Source organism: Acyrthosiphon pisum, chromosome A3, assembly GCF_005508785.2.
Source record: "Acyrthosiphon pisum isolate AL4f chromosome A3, pea_aphid_22Mar2018_4r6ur, whole genome shotgun sequence".
Lineage (NCBI taxonomy): Eukaryota > Metazoa > Arthropoda > Insecta > Hemiptera > Aphididae > Acyrthosiphon > Acyrthosiphon pisum.
In genome coordinates this window covers 24694175-24715332 of record NC_042496.1, presented here as the reverse complement: position 1 = coordinate 24715332, position 21158 = coordinate 24694175, and the positions used below count along the sequence as shown (strand labels likewise).

The window sequence follows — 21158 nt, the reverse complement described above, 5'->3', positions numbered from 1 at the left end:
AATAAAACAACATCGTTCCATCGCAACGGTGAAAGTGATGTTAATGTCCGACTTGCCTGGTTCCAAACTCAATTCGTCGTTTAACTTCGCTGAATACTGATAGAGAGCCTTGCAACGAGGTCTTTTTATGTTTTCGTCGTCGTCGTCGTCGTCGTCGGCATCGTCTTCGTCGCTAGAGAAATCATCTGTACACAAACAAATCCTCCTGATTAGTACACTAGATCTATATGGAATAACGGACAATAATGGTACTACAAAACATCACAAACTGATATTAACGTAGGTAATCTAACCCGGACGAATGGTTCTGGTTTAGACGATGATATCACGAGTGATATAAATAATAATATATAATAGCAATCGAATAATTTGTTTCTAAACTGTCAATGAACCAATCAGTTTGATTATAATAAAATGTATATACTCTTGATAACACGTGGTGATATGATTGGGAGCATCACGGTACATGGTCACTACAACAATTATAATCTATAATATAAACGATATGTTTATGAGATTAAGCGAGTACTGAACCATATTGGTTTATCGAATAGCTACTCTAAAATAAACCTCATCTAACCTATATTGCATAAATCAATGTGCTGTTATAATATACTCATCTATAGTAGTAAAAATATGTTTCACGACGAATAAAATATACGTTTTTTTTTCCACTTTTGGACATCTGAGTTGAAAAATAACATTGAGTATTTGTTAATGCCAGCTGGAGGGGAATATTAATCTGACTACGTATCTAGATAAGTATACATGGATTTATCTATTTCTCGAATAACATATAGTAGGTACCTACTATGCGTAGGTATAGTAACTTTTCATGCAGACCTCTTAGAACTATTTTGTTTTATTTTCTGTTCGCTAGTTTTGAAAGAAAATAGTTATAATATTCATTACACCTCGACATTAATTTCCATCGATAAAATTATGTCATTCGGCGTTTTCGATAAAACCAAAACCGTTAAATTGTCGGTGCTCCCCTATATCCCGTTGAATCGTTGTGCTATTGATATCTGTTTAAAAGCGTATGCGACGAGTCTGCATTCCAATCTATCGAGACGGTTTATCGATGGAAAACCGTTTTAACACTTCGTGGAAAATTATGACTGCGTTTCGGTGGTAAGCGAATACGTGTCTTCCGGTGAAATGTTTTTCGTTTTTTGAAACACAATTCACGCGACGGATCGGGCGAACAAAATAAAACCACACACCGACGATCGATATAATTGTAATGACACGGAAATCAAAATAATTCGTGTTAAAAAATAATAATAAATCATAGGTATTTATGGCACTAATTGACTAAAACGTGTGAGACTACCGACGTCATCGCGACATGACGACGACTCGAGTGCACGACGCATGCGCGCACTATATAATACTATAACAATATACAGTTATGGTCAAATACTATATAGATAACAATACGGGACGGTTCGATTGAAAAACCGCGACACATTTTGCCCCCCCCCCTCCACCCCCATGAAAACGTATATGGGTTGCGGGTCTTCAGAAATATCACAGGTCCTCATATCGTCGGTTCGACAACGCCGAAGGATCTATCATGTAGGCAACCACTACGATTTTCGGGGATCCCGTGTCGCGAGCTTTTCAACATTGACCGTCCCGCATCGATATCAGCTATAGTAGGTATTCGGTACGGTTTTCCTAAGGATTTCCATCGAACTCTTTTTTTCTGTCGACCGTCGCCCGTCCCCGGTCCAAACATATCCAACAACGGGTCGGGGTCAGGTCGGAACTCGGTCCGGAGAGATTCGCGTAAACGCAACGGAAAAATTTCCCACCGATGTCAGTGCCGTCCGCGGATCCCCGGTCCGACCACATGGACTCGTTGAGCAGGGCGTCGATTGGAGCTGCAGAGGACGTCAGCTTCCGGCACACCGCCGCTGGCATCTGAATAAAACGGGCAGAGAACAATGTGTTATTATTATTGTTATTATCATGGTCGACCATTGATCGGACGTCCGGCGGGAATCGGCAGCCCGCGATGTCGACCTTTTTTCGTAAAAGGAGTGCGGCGGCGGTAACTATATGTGGGCCACGACTCTATGTTATTACGGACTTCCCCGCGTGTTACAATACTACTCGTCGGGGAACATATTATAATATTACGGGCGTAGGTATCACGAGGTATATTGTCACTATACCCCGTATATACCAGAGGTGGTCACTAATCTTAATTTTGGGAGCCATCAATTTATGAAGCTAATTTGAAGCGAGCCACACTGTATTAAGAAGAGATGTATGCAAAATTAAGACATTTTTTTCATTTTATATAACACAAATGAAGGAACATTAAATAATATTATATCATAATATTACATTTCATTAAACGTTTATTTATTTATAGAAATATCTTAGAGCCGCACGAAACTGACTCAAGAGCCACATGTGGTCAGCAAGACTCGTTGTGGCCACCACTGGTATATACCTATACCTATAATCAAATTTTTTTTAATTGTATCTCGTCATTCTAAAAAATATTTGTTTTCCGTTTTATCATATTGTTATAACTTATAACCTATAATGCGTGTATAATATTGGTATTTTAATTTTATTTAATAATTGCGGGGCTCTGTCGAATCATAATATGTGGACGAATCGAATTTATTTGAGTTACTATTAAGTTGCATATGCTATTATATGATCGAGTCATAAAATAAAATAATATATATCGCCCGGTTTCCGGTACCATCCAAACGTTTCGTATTTTTGTCGTGACCCAATTAACCCGCGGGCGATAAAAGATCGAAATATTTTTTTATGCGGAGCCGACCAAATATTATATTATTGCCGACCGTCCGATAAACGTCGGTGGGCGACGACGACCGACGATCTGCGTGGGTACCGTACGTACTTTGAGCACAGACATCTGATGTCCGTTTTTGTCTCTGGTCGTCTCGATGTGCTGCGAGAACGTGTTGGAAGCGGCGGGCGGGTGACCTTCCAGAGTGGCAAGAGCAGTAACCACTTTGTAGTTGACCGCTTCCAAGTACAGTACCATTAAATTCGTCTGTAAAACAAAGTGCGCACGTGACATGACAGCATTATAATTGTAATCAACAGGCGTCGAGTGTGCGCTGTTTGCTGCTGCTGCTGCTGCTGTGCGGTGCGCGCGCCTTAAATCGCAGGTTAGGTATACATGACGAGCCGACAGGTATGATGATAGTTTAAAAACATATCCGAACCGGTGCGGTTATGACACTGTACAGGGTGATGCACCGAGCACGCTGTGCACTTCCGCCGCTCACGGCGAATTCGTATAAATTTATTCTGTTTTTAGGATATTTTTGACATTGCTAAGCACGTACCTGAGACAGTGCTGAAGCGCAGCATCTTTTAAGGAGTAATATTTAGGCAATTCACACGGCATGTGTACATTCGGGCTGTGTCGGCGTTTGAGTTGTAATAAATAAACATTATTTGTGTGTGTAAGCGTTATCGCTTTAAACGATAACGCACATACAATGCACAATATACATCGCAGGAAATGAATATATATTTTTATATTATGTTTTTGTTTGCACAACTATAAAACCGACTAAACGCGTTATAGTCAATTAAACATACTTCCTAAAGTCCGATATTGTAAAAAATGATTGAATTCATATTGAATTTCTGGAATAACTGATTATTTAGGAATCACTTTTTCTATTTAAAATCTGACGCGCCCAAAATAAATACACACGTAAAGCAAGACGTGTACTTTACAGAATTTAAAAAATAACATATTGATTTGAGGTTCTATAAAATTCAAAATCTAAAAACCTAACGAGACGTTTTCGTGTGATTTAACCTTTCGTACCTACTAAGGATGCGCACCAGGTCCGTGTAATTTGGATTTGAAAGACACGGCGGGCTACGATTATTTGAAAAATCGGGTGAACAATTGAAAACGCGATCCCAAAGTAAATGGGCGGGTACCAGTTATACTTAAAAAAAACACCAAAAACGGGAATAACTCGAATCGACTCGTCGTGTACGTAAGACATGTTTGGGTGACGCTCTCGGGCGGATCGCCCTGTACATTATATCATCCGCTTCCGAATAAGGAATATCCAGTCGTAACCGTCGTAATAGAATACGTTCCGACGGGTGCGCCCGACGCCCGCGCGGGTCCCGATAAGGACAGACGATAGGTGTAAAGAAAAAAAAATTGCGTTCTGGACTAACGTGGTGAAGTTTTTCGTAGACGTTTTTGTGCGAGTCGTCGTGTTTCAAACCGGAAGAAGCGTGGTGGTGCATCGCGTTGGCCAGCGTGTCCAAGCCTTTTTTGCTGCGCCTCTCTCGGTCCAAATCCTGTCTGACGAGCTGCAGTATTTTCGTCAACGCCTAAACACATAATATTATAAATTACGATTTTGTACGATTTTTTCAACGAACGGTCATCATTGTGGTCGCGGTCGGCAAAACGCCCGTGAACAATTCGCTCACCGATATTCTCCTCTTCTTGTTCATCGCCAGATTCGTGTGTTCCGGATAAAAGTCGGGCAGCACTTGGACGCTCAGATCTTCGTCGTACCGGTTCACCGTGTCCGTGATGATCGTGAAATCTTGCGACACGTCGCACTCGTACGTCGGTTCGCTGAGTCGCGACGATATCTAAACGACGACAGCGAAACGCGGCAGTTATGTATAATTATAAGACGAGTCGGGCGAGGAGATGAGTATATTATAGGTATACGATGACGATAAGTTACCTGTGAAATTTTCGGAACCAACTGTTGATAGGTCTGCGACACGTGGTGAGCGTACTCCTTCAGCCTAAGCAGACGTTCTTCCTCCAATGTCATGAAATTTTTTTCCGCGTCGTTTACAGACATTTCCCATTCGAGCCTGTGAACATATTATTTTATTGCGCATTGTTATACAGGTACAAATAAAATATCACGTTTTTCGCCAAGGTTACATTCTAATTTCCGCAAAAATAAATGAATATTATATTACTTTGGATATTTTTTGAGTACCCCTGAACCTAAACCCATTAAATCGTAATTGTGATTACAATAAACGCGCCTCACCCCACCTCATCTTTTATCGTTTCTATATCATCGATTAATATAATTCTGCCGCTGTATTTCCAATTTACATTTGATACACAGTGTATAAACGTATTAATATAACATAGTTATTATAGTTACGTATAGGTTAAAAGAATCAAAGCTTTATAATCATGTTATAATTCTTCGAAATGTATTACTAATAGCATATTAAACAGTATACGCTTTAAATATTAAATAATATAACACAAATCACTATTAGCGTCGAAAAGCAATAAATTATTATAAAACAAAATTACACAAAAGAGTACAAAAATGTAAGCTAATTGTAATGCTAATACGTCTAATAATAATAATAATACGAGGTATAAGGGGTTCTCAAAAATATTTAAAACGATATAATAGTAATTATTTTTGGCGGAAATCTATAGTCTATCTATATAATAAACTTTGGTTGCAAACTGAAACCCCAAAAAAACAATGCGGTCATATTTCCTGTCGATTGATGTGTATGGTTTAAAAAACGTGCAATTTATATAATTAGGTACAATATAACTACTTATAAAACTACACTTTCTACATTGGTATGTATTTTTTTTTTTATGTTGTACTTTGGAATATGAAATGAAGAATAACGATTGCAAATTGCAACCTCACAAAGTAGTAAATATAAAAATAATTATCAAAGTAAAACTAAGGAATTCGCTTCTGCTGTACAGTATAGACTTAGAGTAGGTAGGTCACTCACCGTAGTAGACGTGTTACATTTTTATCAATAATAAATATTATTCATAATATATTATAACGTTATCTTTTTCCTCGTGTCTTAAGTAAGTATTTCCCAACTTTTAGAAAACTTACGTCTATATCAACCCTCCCCCCCTCTATTTAACCACCAGGAGGGCCCTGACTAGAAAAAATATGACACCAGAAACTATATCCCCCTCGGCGTTCAAAGTTGGAGCACATTTTCTGCTCTTGAACACGATAGGCACATAAATCTTAAAATTAAAAAACACACATCATTGTTTTAAACAAGATGCGTATTTTGTATCCCTCAGAATCTAAAAAAAAATGTTTGTAATTCAATAACGTAGTCTTATCCGTACCTATAATATAGTACCTGCCTATTATTAAAATTAAAATTTGTTCAAGTAAAATGTAATATTCTCACTTGGCTCTAGCTGTCCGAACACAATACGTATAATATTCTGTGTAACTCTTTTTCACAGACTCTTCCAATTTTCTTTTTTTGTTTTCCAACTAAAAAAAAATTAACTTGCTTTGATTATTTTGGCGTATGACATACAACACAAACCTAAATGCTTACTTTTGTAGCGTCTTTGATTAAATTCGCATTACTTGTGAGGATCGAATAGGAAGCGTCGCTTGTCATGTCTTGAACTTTTTCGTTTTCTCTAGCCACGGCAAAACTTTCTTTTTTACTTCTTCGTTCATCGGTTCTCCATTTGTTCATACACTTTTCTAATCATTTGAGACATAATATTAAAGCTTATCATTTAATATTTATGTATTTTTATCACGTAAAAGTTAATGTTTATACACCTAATATTAAACCACCTATTTTACGATACTTTTTTAAACAAACGCCTATTACTACTTCTATACTGGTTGTAAATTATTGCAATTAGTGCTATACGTCATTATCATTAAAGATTAAACATTGAAAAAAGAAATAGGTACTAGTTTAAAATAAATTAAAAAAAAAACTCAACTATTTATAGTACATACTGTGCTATAAAACTTATAAGTTATAACACAAACCTAGTATCTCAGTGGAAACTAGTTTGAACACGTGTTGACATGGGTAAGTACCAAGGATAATTATTTAAAAATGTTGTGATCCACTCAAAATAATATATTAAGAATATATTTGCATAAAACATCGCTCGAATATTCAACAAATTTGAACTATACGCATTTAGGTATTCTTTAAAAAAAAATGTTCATCATAAAAAATGTAATTAACCCCAGTCAAAATTGTCAAAAGTTGATTTTTCAAGGGTAAGAGCACATTAGACCAACGATATACCGGTAAAATATACTAAAAAATTCTTTGGTAAATCTCTTGTAGACTATTTAGGTCCAAAATACCAATTTTATACAAAAAAAAAAATATGTTTAATGTCGCTTATTGAATGGTAGTTATAATTGGTTTTTTTCCAAAATTAACAATAATTAGTAATAGTCTGCATTCTTGGTGTTGTAAGTTTTTATTTTATTTTGTCCATTGATAGTTTTATATACTATTAATTACCAGTAAGGATAACAACATTATAATCAGTCGATATTGTTATATTTATCATTCGAATATACGTTTTGTTCTTTGTACTGTCAATCTAACTAACCATAATGTAAATATGTATCAATGATTATTTGATAAGTCGTTTTTTTTTTCCTATGTAACAAACTGTACAAATGTTAACTCTATTCTATCACAAGCTTAGGTTCAAATGAGTTGATATATTCGTTATTTATATATATGGTATGTATTTATAAGGTCATTAGAGAAAAAAAAAGATAGTGAAATAATTAATGTTGATTCCTGTTAAGATAAAGACAAGACTATTTTACTATTTCCGACGCAATATGAATTCCTACTAAATCGTCCATTTTGAGATGTTTCATATTTTATCTGTATGCAGTGGCATAGCCAGGGGGTGGCTAAAGGGGCTAAGCCTCCCCCCCCCCACATTGACCGTGTATACCTTAGAATTTTATCAAGATCAATAAAAAAAAATAAAAAGTGTAAATAAAAGACATATTGTATTTGTATACTTAGCCCCTCCCCCCCAGCCATACGAAATTCCTCGCTACGCCATTGTCTGTAGGTATATTAAATATCTCATCTATTACCAATGTTACTATCCATACTTATTATTTTTTTCCCCCATTATAATGCAACTTACTGGTTTTGCTGACATTGCATTCGACCGTTTTTTTTATTCTGCAATGCGTTTCTTGCAAATTCTTAAGTGGTTTCACTATGTCGTCCTCCAACGAATTAGCCATACAACGGTGTGCTTGACCATCGGATTCCATCTCTTTACCAATGACTAACCAAGCTTTTTGTATGGAACCGACGCCTTTTTGTGCTGCTTTCATAAGTTTCACAGAGAGCTTAGACATTGTTTTTGCATAGAGCAACTCGAGTTCCACTCTACGTCGTTTTACAAAACAATAATATAAACAATGTAGTAAAAAAAAAAAAATAATAAAAAAACGATGATATAATAATATCGTATAGCGTGTATTATAAATTATATAACAATATAGTGTAAATAATTCAATACGACACTCCTCGTTATAGTTGTTTACCTTTCTTGCATGATGTTTCCGAGTTCCTTGCAAAAGTCATTGCCCTTTTTCACAAATTTACGCAGTTCGTGATATCTCGAATGGCCCTAAAACATTCAGTCGATTAAAACACTGCCCACTCTTGGCGAGCGTCCCCAGGTGGGCGTGCTACGAGGTTGCCTTGCCCCCACAGACACTTACCATGGTGTCGAAGTCGAATCCTCCTCTGAGCGTATACCTCAACTTGCCCTTCCTGCTGCCGGACAGGCTTCGTTTATCCGTGCTCATTGCGACAGAACGTCTGCGAAAACGTGAAGAGTACAACAATTATAATTATCATATAATATTTCGACAAAGTCGGGTCCTGCGCAGCTTTCTAACAAGCGCACATGATAATGTATCATGCGTACGTATATAATATGTCGTGCACGGCACACGCGGCGTGTGGTGGTGTGCACGCATAAAAATTGAAAAAGTAAAATTTATTTTTGTCAATACAATATATGGACGAAACCGGTTGGGCCGGGCACTCGACTGTTGTAGAACCCTCAAAGAGCCGCCGATTTAGGTCTAGTTGTTTTGAAAGTAATGTCCACTCTGGCCACCATCATCATAAGATACATCCGAACAAGGCCATCTGCTTTCTCCGTGCGTTGCTAACAACAACACTGCGCGTAGTGCTTCTTTATTTTTTTTATTATTTTTTTTTAACGAAACAATTGATTTAATACTCTTATCAAAAGCGCATCGTTTTCTACCGTAAAGAATAATAATAATATTCCGTAATTAATGGATTTTAGCACGCTCTATTAATCGGCAGAACTACGCGTCGTCGGATTATATTCTGCGACCACTGCTACAACATAATATATTATGTGTATACCTATATACCACTGCGTATTGCTACGGCGAGATGTAGCACATTCACCTCGGCATTTTGAAGAGAAATTTTCTCGCACATCAATACGAACTCTGATTACTGTGATTCAGCTCCATACCGACAATAATGGGCTTCATATCTGAAAAACCTGTTCCGGTGACATTTCAGAAACAATACCGAGTATAGGTACTTTGAACGGGAAAAAACCGTAGACTTGTATTGTATGTGTTGCGTAAAAAAAATCTACCTGTTTGCTATTTTCATTTCAGACGATAATAATATAATCGTATATTATTTCCACTAGAAAACGTTTTTCCTCCGACGATATCACAGACCTCGAACCTGTCCGTCCGAGGGTCTTCCGCGGCAGCGCGCTTACAATTTAAATCACAAAAATAATTCGTCGGGTGTTATGCAAGAACACAACGTGCGATATTATACTCGACTTGTTTTCTTCTGTTTATTAATTAATCCTTTTAATTGAGACCCATCACAATGAAAATCGCAGTGGCGGTGGGAAGTGATAACGATTAGTATGTTATCGAGTGTTTCGAGTACGTGAGTCTAATAATTGGACGGTTAAGCAGACCCGGTTATGACTGACCTTTAACATTACAATTTACAGCGCTAGGCTTGAAAACAACAGACAATTAAATAGGCGAGTTATATGTGTATAATATATGCATATTTATACCTTCGTGCTTGTATATAATACATAGTATAGTAACCCAAATTCTCCGCGAAAAGTGAATTAACTTTTTTCACCGACCGTGACTTGTTATGTTGTGCTAAGTGTTTTATAGACTCTAAACGAATTCGTGATAGTGTATTACTATACACATTGGTCGTCTCGCTTGCCCACGCGAGCACGAAAACAAATTTGAGTATTTTTATAAATCAATAATAAGAGTGTAAAATAAAATCATAACAGATGTTCGTTGTACACATTATCGGTTGTTTTTTTTTTTTCGTGAGTGTGTTTTCAGAGTTGGCTCATTTTATTTATAAGTGTGTGGCGTGTACATTTATTCTGCACTTCGTTCATATATTATATATATATATTTGTTTGTCAGTCTCTCCGCCACGGAACAATATTCCAACATCGTGGGGTATAATATGATTATTTCAACTTCTGCACGTGTAAAGTATAATATTTCACACAATGGTCATCGTCGACGAATATTCAAGTTTCTAGCAAAAAGAATTTGCGAAAATACCGTTTATGAGTATACACTATATATTATAATAATACGTGTAAAACTATTGTTTTAACGCACGGCCTTACGTTATTGTTTTACATATGAACTATAGGTATAGTCTATTGTCGTCAGTGTCTATATATTGATATATCCCGACATTCCCATAGGGTTATACGTGCATTAAAAACCACAGGTCTACGAGCAGTAACTTTGAAAATATTATTTCGTTCCGTGTGCGGTAAAACTAAACGCGCGCGCGGCTCTCGTCGTAACGATTTTCGATTTAAAAAAAACAATTCCTACGAAAACGCTTAATTAAACGTCATAATAATAATAATAATAAATAATAATTTGCATGGATCGAATACGGACGGACGACGATGACTGTGCGCCGTTATTAGCAAAAGAAATTAAAAAAAAACAACGGCCTATTGCCAATCGATCGCCTAGGTACATAATATTATAATAATTAATATATCAAATCGTCGGGACGATAACAATAATTGGTTTAAGCCCGTGACACGTGTAATTTCGTGTGATAAAAATATAATAATGAACTCGGCGTGATACTACGATGACATGACGTCGAGAACAAAAATCATTATTTAATTAAATATAGGTACCTATTGGCTTATTATGTACGGCTGTTGCGTATGTGAATCTATAATAGCGGCGGCGGTGTTGAGATAATATATTCTTGCGCGAGTATATGGTAAATCGCGTGTCTTCGTAGTGTATATTTATTTTGTCGAAACATTATTATTATATTTTCCGTTGCCAAATAAAATCGGTGTGAAATCACGAGTGTAAAAAAAAAATGTATGTCACGAGACGGCGGCCCATGCGTAAAGTATAAAGTGTATATAGCTGTATAATATTATCGACGCGATAAAAGCACGATCGCGTGGAAACGATAATATAAAATGGGATTATATACCTGGGTAGAGGTATCTCTCGTGTTAACCATCGAAACATTACACTGTGAGAGATTATAAGCGGCACGAACGAAAATTAAAAATATCGAAAATCGTAATTTTTTTTTTACCCGCAGATCATTCTCGCGTCACAACTCGCTTATTAGTTATCTCTCACTATCAGTTTTTTGACACTATCATTAATATTGGGTACTCGCATTTGGATACCACCACCATCGATCGGTATATTAACCCATATACCCCGACTACGCCAGTACTATTACACCATATTATTATTATTATTATTATTTTGATATCGAAATCCGTCCAATATATTTCGAAAACGATGGATACCCCTCGACAATATAATATAGGTAATATTACTATATTTTACAGTCGAGTTTCGCGGATAACTCGAATCTCGAGGGGAGTAAAAATAAAAACGACTGGTGCGTTTTCCGAGTACACAACTCAAAAACACTTCTAGCAGCAATACGAAAAAATTCGAAATATCGGGGTTTTCGGGTTACCATGCGCGACTCGACTGTAATAATTACTTTTGAAGGGATTGGAAGCGTCGATTTTCTGTATTTGTCTAACACACGTGGAAAAATAGCTCTACGTCTGACAAAAATTAAGGTACTTCTATAGTAATCGTTCGATTTAAAAAACGTAAAGATGTTTGAATAAAATTTATAAACACGTTTGCTTTGCACCGGTCGAAGCTTATTGTAATATTTTTCGAATGTATTTAGCATTGAAAATTGACAAATTTATAAGATTTAAAACGTTTATTCTCATCAAAACATCGGTACAATCGAAAAAGTGCTTCGACCGATGATACAGTATATTTTATAATATATAATCAACGGTACACAATACTATAGTATTATTATTATCATCGTGATGCCTCCTTACCCGAGCGGCTGTCCGATTGAAGAAGATCGTCCGCGGGGAAATCGCACTAAATCCGGGAAAAGTCGTCGTCGGGGTGTGGGGGGACTCGGGCGGGTTTTTCACGGGCGGGCAGACGACCGTCGAGACGCGCACATGTCGCCGGCGCGGTGACCTGCTGTTCGCGGAGTACTGCTGAAAAACTAAACCTCGCCGCGGCACGGCACGACCACTTGACGATCGTTTTCCACGTAGGAGAACCCGTTCGGCGTCGGAGGCGGTGGCGGAAGTGCGGTCGGGTTGGCGGCGGCCGACGGAGGGGGGCCCAGAACGCACTCGCGCGGTAGTCGTATATTATTATTATGTGGCCGCACGCAGCCGTCCGCGCACCGCCGCCCACCCCCCCTCCCCTCCGACGATTTATAAACAACACGAAAAATACAATGCGCTCGTATTGTATAATAATAATAATAATATTATAATGCGTCTGTCTTTTTTTAAGGCAACCACGTGATCAGCCTTGTGTGTGTGTGTGAGTGTGCGAGTGGCTATTATAATATTATTGTACTGCTCAAATTTGTTTCATCCTAAGGATGTCAGCGCACTGTTTGTTTTCTCTGTCTCTCTGACCCACGTAAGACACGAATAAAAAAGCATTCATCTGCAGATTTTTTATGGCTTTGAGTAATCGCAGAGTGAAATCATAGATAATATATGTATTTTAGAGCACGGCATCGATAGATTTGTCTAAATATTGTCTCGAATCAACAATTTAGTTATCCATTTAAAGTATTTCATTTAGATGTACACATTTTTTCACTATTTTCAGAGTCAAATAATAATAAAATATAGAACCTTATGTTCTTCGCGACTGCGATTACCCCAAAATCATTAAAAAAATAAAACGATTTTATACAAAAATCCGTTTGATCTATATTTGTTGCGCGTGGGTCTGAGAGAAAACAAACATTGCGCTGCAGACATCGTTTTAATACAATTTATATTATTTGATGTTTATATCGAACTTGTAATACTGAACACAATTATATTTGTTTCCTGTAAACTATAACCGTTTAGGGTTTGGACGAGTCTATTTCAAATTTTGATCGGTGCTAAATAATATTTATAGACGATTTTCGAATACGGTCGTCGAATACTATTATAGAGGAAAATTCAAAATTGTTGTAACTCATCGGTTGTCCATCTCACTCGACTACGACAGTAAAAAATATAAAGTTACGATCGTCACACCTCTCCAGACCACCGCGCCTCATAATAATATACGTCTATATATTATGCTTTACACAACTCGTCATCTAAACCAATTAACTGTTTCCCGCGAACAAAGTAATGTGGTCCCTCTCCCCCGCCGGATGCAGAAAAATAAGTATAATGCGGTCGTCGTCACAGGAAATGTCAATACAATAATATTATGATATCGACAACATATAGTACGTAGATTTAACCTGCAGTAAATCAACAACAAAGCGTTTTCCGACCAGCTCAATTCGAAATTGTACATCTGGCGTATCATAAAATTCATAAGCGTTCCCACGGCAATGACGACATCGTGCGTGGTACTCTGTCTGCTCGTACGTAAATCGTCTCCATACGAACACATATTAATTCCAGTGCCCAATGAATTATACCTAATCGTGCAAGTTCAGAACCATTAGGAATTCTAAATTGAGGTTAAAATATTAATTAATTTTCAACAAGTCTACACACAACTCCAGATTAAAGGTCCATTGGACTCCGGAAAACCCACCAGACTCTCTCGTTTCAAAACATTTTTAATCACCACTTTTTCCGTCTGTACACGTAATTACGTAATTTTGTACCATTTAAAATAAAAACTTATATGATCTACAAGATTAGCAAAAATAATTAGGCGTGTTAACACATATTATATACACACAATTATAAATTGTTAAAATAAATATACTTTACATTTTATAGCCACTACAGCAGCAACAAAATCATTTTTAAACGCAATAATATTATCATAAAATATTTTTACCTCTTGCAAATAGGTCAAAAACACCTAATATAAATATTAAGTATAGGTACATGGTAATATCACGCATTGTTCACAATTCCTATACTTTCACTAAATTACACACATTATCATATTGTTATCAAATATTATAAATTTATTATGAATATTCATTTAGACATTTTTCGTGATGTAAACATTTTTTATTAAAATTGTTTGAAACGTCTGTAAAATGCATTTAAAAAAATATTTTTTACAAAGGGACGGGTCTCAGGAATGTGCCCTGGTGCTCCCCCTCCTCTTAATCTAAGATCGATTGTCCATCGTTTATATTACAATACATAGATAAGTCGTAGATACGGTTATACGTTACAACTTAAAACTATGATTTTAAAGATAAGTCGCATTGTCAGGCAAACTCGCGCACACTGAGACAGTTATAATATTGTATATCGTGTGCTTCCGATATTTTATTTCGAAAGATGTAACTGTGCTCAAATAAGATTTTACCTGTTCATGAGTTTATTATGATTTCCTCTCTATATTCGATCCCCAAGCGCGGCCCTTTTATTCGACCGTTTATACAATTTTCTAGAAAATCTACACAAATTGCGCATTAAACCTGAAAAACAGACTTTGATCCGATTTACCATAATTTAAATTCAGAAAAGGATTACTACCTACAATCGATTAAAATGTCGATAACACATTAACACTTATATAATTCAAATAACTCCACCAATATTGGCAATTACTGCAGGTCAAACTACTTAACTGCAGTTATAAATAGCGCACAGTATATAAATAATTCTGCATTACACATTTTAAAAGTTAGTTTTGAAATCGATTTTTCTATCAAAATGTTGACATTATATTACACTTGCAGTCGGTCAAAATGTGACATTTATATTGTATTCGTAATTTTTTTTTTTTTTATTTGTCTACTAAGGAAACAGTTAAAGTTTTTAAAAAACCGCAAGTATGATAAATATTTTTAACGCTGTAATGTTGCAGCCTGCGGTATTTATAGTTTCTATGAAACTGCGATTTAAAAATATTAATTTCCTAACCCGCAGTAGGTATATAGTTAATGATGACTTTCGAATTCTGGGACATACTGCAGCAGTATAATTTGGAACATCATTATTCATTGTAGTCGATAGGAATAAAATATTCCAGTTGTGTTCAAAACCTCTACTACTTTAGGTACCTATACTACCGGTTTCTTTTCGTTGTATTTTTCTCTATTGTATACAGTTTTGATATTTAATTTTTCATTCATACATCGTTTTTTTTTTCTATTATGCTAACCATGATGTTTAATGCGCATTATCCAATAATAATGATCTCAATCATTTAAATAAATCCAAATTAGCATTAGCCTATTCCCAAACGCCCAATAATAGTAAAAACTAATGCATGGTGTCAGATATATATAGTTTTACTAATTCTATTCATTCTAATAGTTTGTTTAGTATACAATTATTTATTTAACCTTATTCAAAAATACTTATTGGTTATTATCTATGTATAATATAGGTAGTCACCGGAATATTGTGCAATGCAAGTCGTCACTATTTTATGATGCGCTAGATTGCTAGAACACTAAAGAACTGATAAGAATTTTAAGTAATTTCATCATCACTAAAACATCGATTATCATTAAATTTTACTTATACTTGATACCTACTAGGATGATATTATGATATTCTATAGTATTCTATATTATACCTATAGTATTATAATAAAACAATTATAATATTAATACGCGTTGGTAATATATGGTTAGTGACAATTTTATGCCCAGCATTTTAAGCACAAAATAATACACTCGATTGAAGTTGATGCAGTGTATAACTAAACATTAACGGTTTTCTATAAATCAAAAAGTGCAGAAATGTAATATAATATTATTGTTTTCTCAACAATAATCGTATAGTATATTTATAATACTATATAATATGAATACATCACTTTCCGTAAGATCGTTACGACGTGTTTGTTTTAAAAATGAACAGAATAATACTGTAAAGAACTGGAAAAGTGTACAGCAGCGATATTTCTAAATACTTTCTCGGTGTATAAAAAAAAAAAAAAAATTGCACCTAAATACCGACTGTTATAATATTTTATAATAATGCGTTGTGTGCAATTATATTTTCCATTGTACCTACCGTACGTCATTGTTTAACAATAAATAACGATAATTAATTAACAATAATTGTGTGATTCTTTTTTTCAACGTCACAGTGAGTGAGGCGAAATCCGTAGTACAAGCACTGCACCTACTCGACTCTTAATATTATTTTATCTTATTTGTTTAATCGTTATAATCTCTTTAGTGTACATGTGTGCCTAAACGATTCGCTGGTATATCGCATTAAAATTGTGCGAGCAAAACTCGCAAATTTCCGTGTAATTGTTATCCGCGGTCTAACGTGTGAAATTGAAACCAGATCGTTTGAATTAAAGTACCGTTGTCGCGGGTCCGTCCAATTGTAGGTATATAAGGTATATAAGATATAATATATAGGTATATTGGTAAATACGATCTACTTAGGACAAAATGTCCTACGTGGAAATGATATATGTATATTATTATGCGCAGTGTATCAAATCGAATGTTGACATATTATATTTTTTTATGTATCCCGTCCGACGAGTTCCAGATCGGGCAAAACCACCGACGAGGGTATATACCCGATACCGCGTATACCAACGCTACACAATAATACGATATTGTGTTTCCCGCAATAAAATAAAATATCAGCACTAATGATTTCTTTTTCTCTTGATGTGGTGTGTGAGAAGAATTCAAAATAATATTTAATTGCGTATGACTGTCGTACCGTTTGACTGGCATTTTTTTTGTTTTTGTCTAGTTTGACGATTTCCCGTCATTTGGCAAAATTTTATTCAGACTCGGTACGGTCGTGGAAGTATATAATATTATTATTTTACGATACTACTGCACACACGTGGTTGGTTAGTCGTAATTTATCCATATAAAGTGGAACCTCCCTTAACGGACACCTTCAAATAGCGGATGTTTTTTTTTGAGAAAACACTACAAAATGTCTACAAACTGAACCGTCTGAAAAACGGACTCCTCCGAACAGCGTACAAAATGTCGGTAACTAAGAGTGTCCGGTATTTAGAGGTTTCACTGAATATATATACTCTAAAAAATATTTGTCTCTAGTTAAATCACGCGATCGACTTGTCGAATACGGAATATTACAACATTGAATATACACCACGCACATAGGCGCAAATAGCGTTTGAGATTTGGGGGCAGGGCTAAAGCCTTACCTTGGTAGTATTGAATAAGCTTAAAACAAAATGTAGGAAATGTTTGGGAGGGCTATGGACAATTTTTGGGTGGGGGCTTAGCCCCTATTTGCGCCTATGACCACGCATATTATATTAATAGTATACCTATATTGTAGTGACATTTTATAAAAATCAAAACTCATGTGACTATTGCACAGACGAATCATCAAGTATTTTTCGTGAAACTTTCAAAACGAATCGTTTAAAAATAATCAAAACTTTTCGGATTACCACGGCGAGTTCAATATTATCTAAACGCGATTCATTTAAAAATGTACGTTTTTACAATAGTTATAACGTGTTGAGAAACGGACTGAGGTCGCGAAATGGATAATTGTTCCTGCTTAATTCTATCGATATCAGCTGCTATTATAATGCTGACCTAGAACCGGCGAATCGTCGTAATTTGTCCCATAGCTAAACGTGCAACTTGCTGACGAAAACAACAAAATCGACACGTCTTCGGCTTGGCCAACAAAACAAGATCATTATAGACGAAAACCATCATTTACCGTATTCTTTATTTTACATTTTTGCAGCTTATAAATAATTATAATAAGTACATACCTGACCGAATAATTTGGCTGAGTGTCAGAATTTAGCGTACCTTTATGTCCTTTATACCTACCTACTACCAAACCCACGTGCTACTCAACAAATCTTTAGAGTATTTCCTTTTTAGACGCTGTGCCTTACATAGGTACGTGTCTCGGAGTTGTAATTTTCCATCAATTATCGGTCCAATTATTTGTGTAAAAAAAAAAATAAATAACTAATACAATATGTTAAATATAGTATAATAGTTGTATTCAAAAACACTATAGAACTATATTTACCGGACCACATCAGTGTAGTGTAATTGTTGTTTTTGTACTACGTAGCCGCGTGGGTAGTATTATAAATTACTATAATAATAATATTATAATCATCCAACAAATAGTATTAATAATATTGTAACGTGATATCAGTTTTAGATCGAATGTAAATGATTCAATAATTATTACTATACAAATTAAATATAATATATTATAACTACAAAAATACTGTTTGAAAAATTGTAAATACAGTGTACAATAATTGTACACAATATTTTTTAAGTCACTGAAAGTATAAGCGTTTGAGTAAATAATGTGCCTACCCTTTTCAAGTTGTACATCAATAATTAGGGATACGCACTTTGCAGGAACGATGCAGCTTTTTAAAAACTAGTGTTGAAACGCATTATATAATAAGCCTTTGCTCGTTTGAAACAACTGAAACTGTAATAATATTCTTACTTTATCTTCAAATTTGTTATTTTACCATTATACGGATAATATGACGTGTAACTTGAAAACCCGTTTGTATATTTTAAGAATACTTTAAATTTCTACGGCAAAAGCATGATCTTATAAAGTTATGCTTTTTGTAGGAATAAAGACGTGCTGGAAAAAAACAATAATTATTTGATACAAAAGCATCGAAAACAAACGAAAAAATATGCAAATTAATTACGATGCAGTAAACAACAGGTATGTGGTATATTTATTACAGACTACTATCTACGCATGTTTTCGCTATGATTAAAATTCTATATTATTATTTAATTGAGTATATTTTATGTATTTGACACCATTAAATAGTTTAATATATTATGGCCTTTGATATAAAACACAGTAAATTCAATACGACTATGCGGGCTCATTATAGCGGTTTAGAAAATGTTCACGTTATCGTTGTATTATAATGGCTAAAGTAGTAAAGTCAGCCGATACTCACTGATTGCAAAACAAAAAAACTCGGCCAATCCAATCATTAACCTTACGCATTATGTTTTATTAAAAACAAATTTAAAAACGTTAATATGAAACTGCAGAAACTGTATAATTCGTTGGCCGAGTAATAATGTATGGCAAATCATTTGTTCTACCTATGGTAGATGAGTGATTACTATAAATATTAAAGTACTAAACAATTGTCGACGAAGAAAATGTTTCGAAATAACGTATGAATTGAATTAATTAATAGATCACCGTAAAATGAGTAATGACAATGTTCCTAAACTAACCATAATATAAATAATATATAGACAACCTGTAGCTGCAGACTGTGTTTCGTTCATTATTTTTATTTACAGAAAGTTCATAAATACTTAACGAGCGAAATATGCTTCTTCTAGTTATTTATCTGTTTATACTGTATTTCATATGAATCGATTTCCATATTTAGATAGTTAAGAAAAAAATATAAATAATATATTATTATATATTTTTCTTTTAACTATTAAACTCTCAACTACCTACGTGTCTTATCTAAACTTAAACAATATTGAAAATTATATAATAATATAAGTAAAACAAAAAGCGTATTTACTAATTTTGTCATTGTATTTTTTTCATAAGCAGTATGAAGTCCTCAAGATTTTTGAACGAGTCTCAGACGGCTCTGGTGAAACAATCATGGCCGATGATTGTTTCAAATGGTTTTTGGACTTCGTTTTATACCAAGTATATAAAAGCGGTACTTTCTAATTGTATTTTAAGTACACACGTGATTATGGATTTATATAACATATACTTTTTTACCGAAGTCTGTTCAAGAGAAGTCCATCATATCAATTACAATTCGATCGTTTCGCTCATGTTCCATTTGAAGAGCTCGAATCGAACGTTCACTTTTTGGCACACTCTGTCAGGACTGGATTTGCATTTAACACTGCTATTGAACTCTTGGAAACACCCGACGAGTTACACAAAATCTTAGTGGATTTGGGAGCAAAACATCGCAAATTTCGTCTCACGGCCGAACATTTCGAGGTAAATATTAACAAAAAAAAAAAAAAATCGTCTAAAACATTTTGCGAAGAAAAAAATACGGTAATCTATTGGTTCGATTTTTCTAATTCTGGTTATTATTAATGGATTATATTTCAATCTTTTGCTGACTATCGTGTACATATTGAATATAATTAAATTATTGATTATAGTAATTTAAAAAAAAAAAGAAACTGTGAACTATACAATCTCATCTGCAGATGTATTACAAGATAAATACATTTTTACTAAACGAAATAATCGATTAGGTATAATACGTATAATTAATTGATAAATATGATAGTTAATTTATATATAATATATATTTATGTGCATGATAGTTTTAAAAAATAATCCATAATAATCAACTGTATATGAGTTATTGCTTATTGAATATTCATGTTACTATGATTATGTGTACGGTGTAAGTACCTATGCATTGTATAAAAATAGTTTATTTGCAATAAAAATAAAAGGTACAATTTTCTGAAAACCAAAGTATGACTCAATAAATTATAATGATAGCTTACATAAGTACTCATATATAATGTTCATATCAATATATACTTCAACAAAGAAACGAATAATTATGTACGCAACATACTATGATCACTATTAAAATTTAATATTGTGTGAAATGTGGAAGCGTGTTATAATGATTTACATATTTTATGTTAATTTCGTGCCACTATGTAGTGTAATAATAATAATAATAATAATATTATAAAGTGAATATATTTTCATTGGTCCGGTGGTTAATTAATAATTCCAAACTGTTTGGTTATTCCTGTGACGT

The 21158-nt window shown here is 34.6% G+C and overlaps 3 protein-coding genes across 5 annotated transcripts in view; 1 reads left to right on the top strand and 2 right to left on the bottom strand.

Annotated features, from left to right (window-relative positions):
• Window positions 1-21158, bottom strand: part of LOC100168069 (nostrin) — a 51411-nt gene that overhangs the window by 706 nt on the left and 29547 nt on the right. Inside the window, exons 1-12 of one of the 3 annotated variants that reach the window (XM_001950772.5) lie at window positions 12266-12465; window positions 8556-8655; window positions 8376-8461; window positions 7967-8217; window positions 6367-6521; window positions 6211-6299; window positions 4737-4872; window positions 4471-4638; window positions 4210-4368; window positions 2894-3049; window positions 1821-1929; window positions 57-185 (exon numbers count right to left, since the gene is read on the bottom strand). In XM_001950772.5, the coding sequence (XP_001950807.2) occupies window positions 57-185; window positions 1821-1929; window positions 2894-3049; window positions 4210-4368; window positions 4471-4638; window positions 4737-4872; window positions 6211-6299; window positions 6367-6521; window positions 7967-8217; window positions 8376-8461; window positions 8556-8642 (1525 nt within the window). In that variant the 5' untranslated portion in view covers window positions 8643-8655; window positions 12266-12465. Of the gene's footprint in view, window positions 1-56; window positions 186-672; window positions 1930-2893; window positions 3050-4209; window positions 4369-4470; window positions 4639-4736; window positions 4873-6210; window positions 6300-6366; window positions 6522-7966; window positions 8218-8375; window positions 8462-8555; window positions 8656-12265; window positions 12470-21158 lie in introns of those variants that run through there. The other 2 variants (XM_029491138.1, XM_029491139.1) reach the window with 2 other exon arrangements.
• LOC107884429 lies at window positions 16341-20600 on the top strand. Its single transcript, XM_029491141.1, has 2 exons — window positions 16341-20056; window positions 20140-20600. The coding sequence occupies exons 1-2, from the start codon at window positions 19956-19958 to the stop codon at window positions 20465-20467; spliced, it is 429 nt and encodes a 142-aa protein (XP_029347001.1). The 5' UTR covers window positions 16341-19955; the 3' UTR covers window positions 20468-20600.
• The window catches only part of LOC115034443 (Ig-like and fibronectin type-III domain-containing protein 2), a 12553-nt gene continuing 12516 nt past the window's right edge, over window positions 21122-21158 (bottom strand). Inside the window, exon 9 of the mRNA XM_029491468.1 lies at window positions 21122-21149. Coding sequence (XP_029347328.1) covers window positions 21122-21149 — 28 coding nt within the window. The remainder of the gene's footprint in view (window positions 21150-21158) is intronic.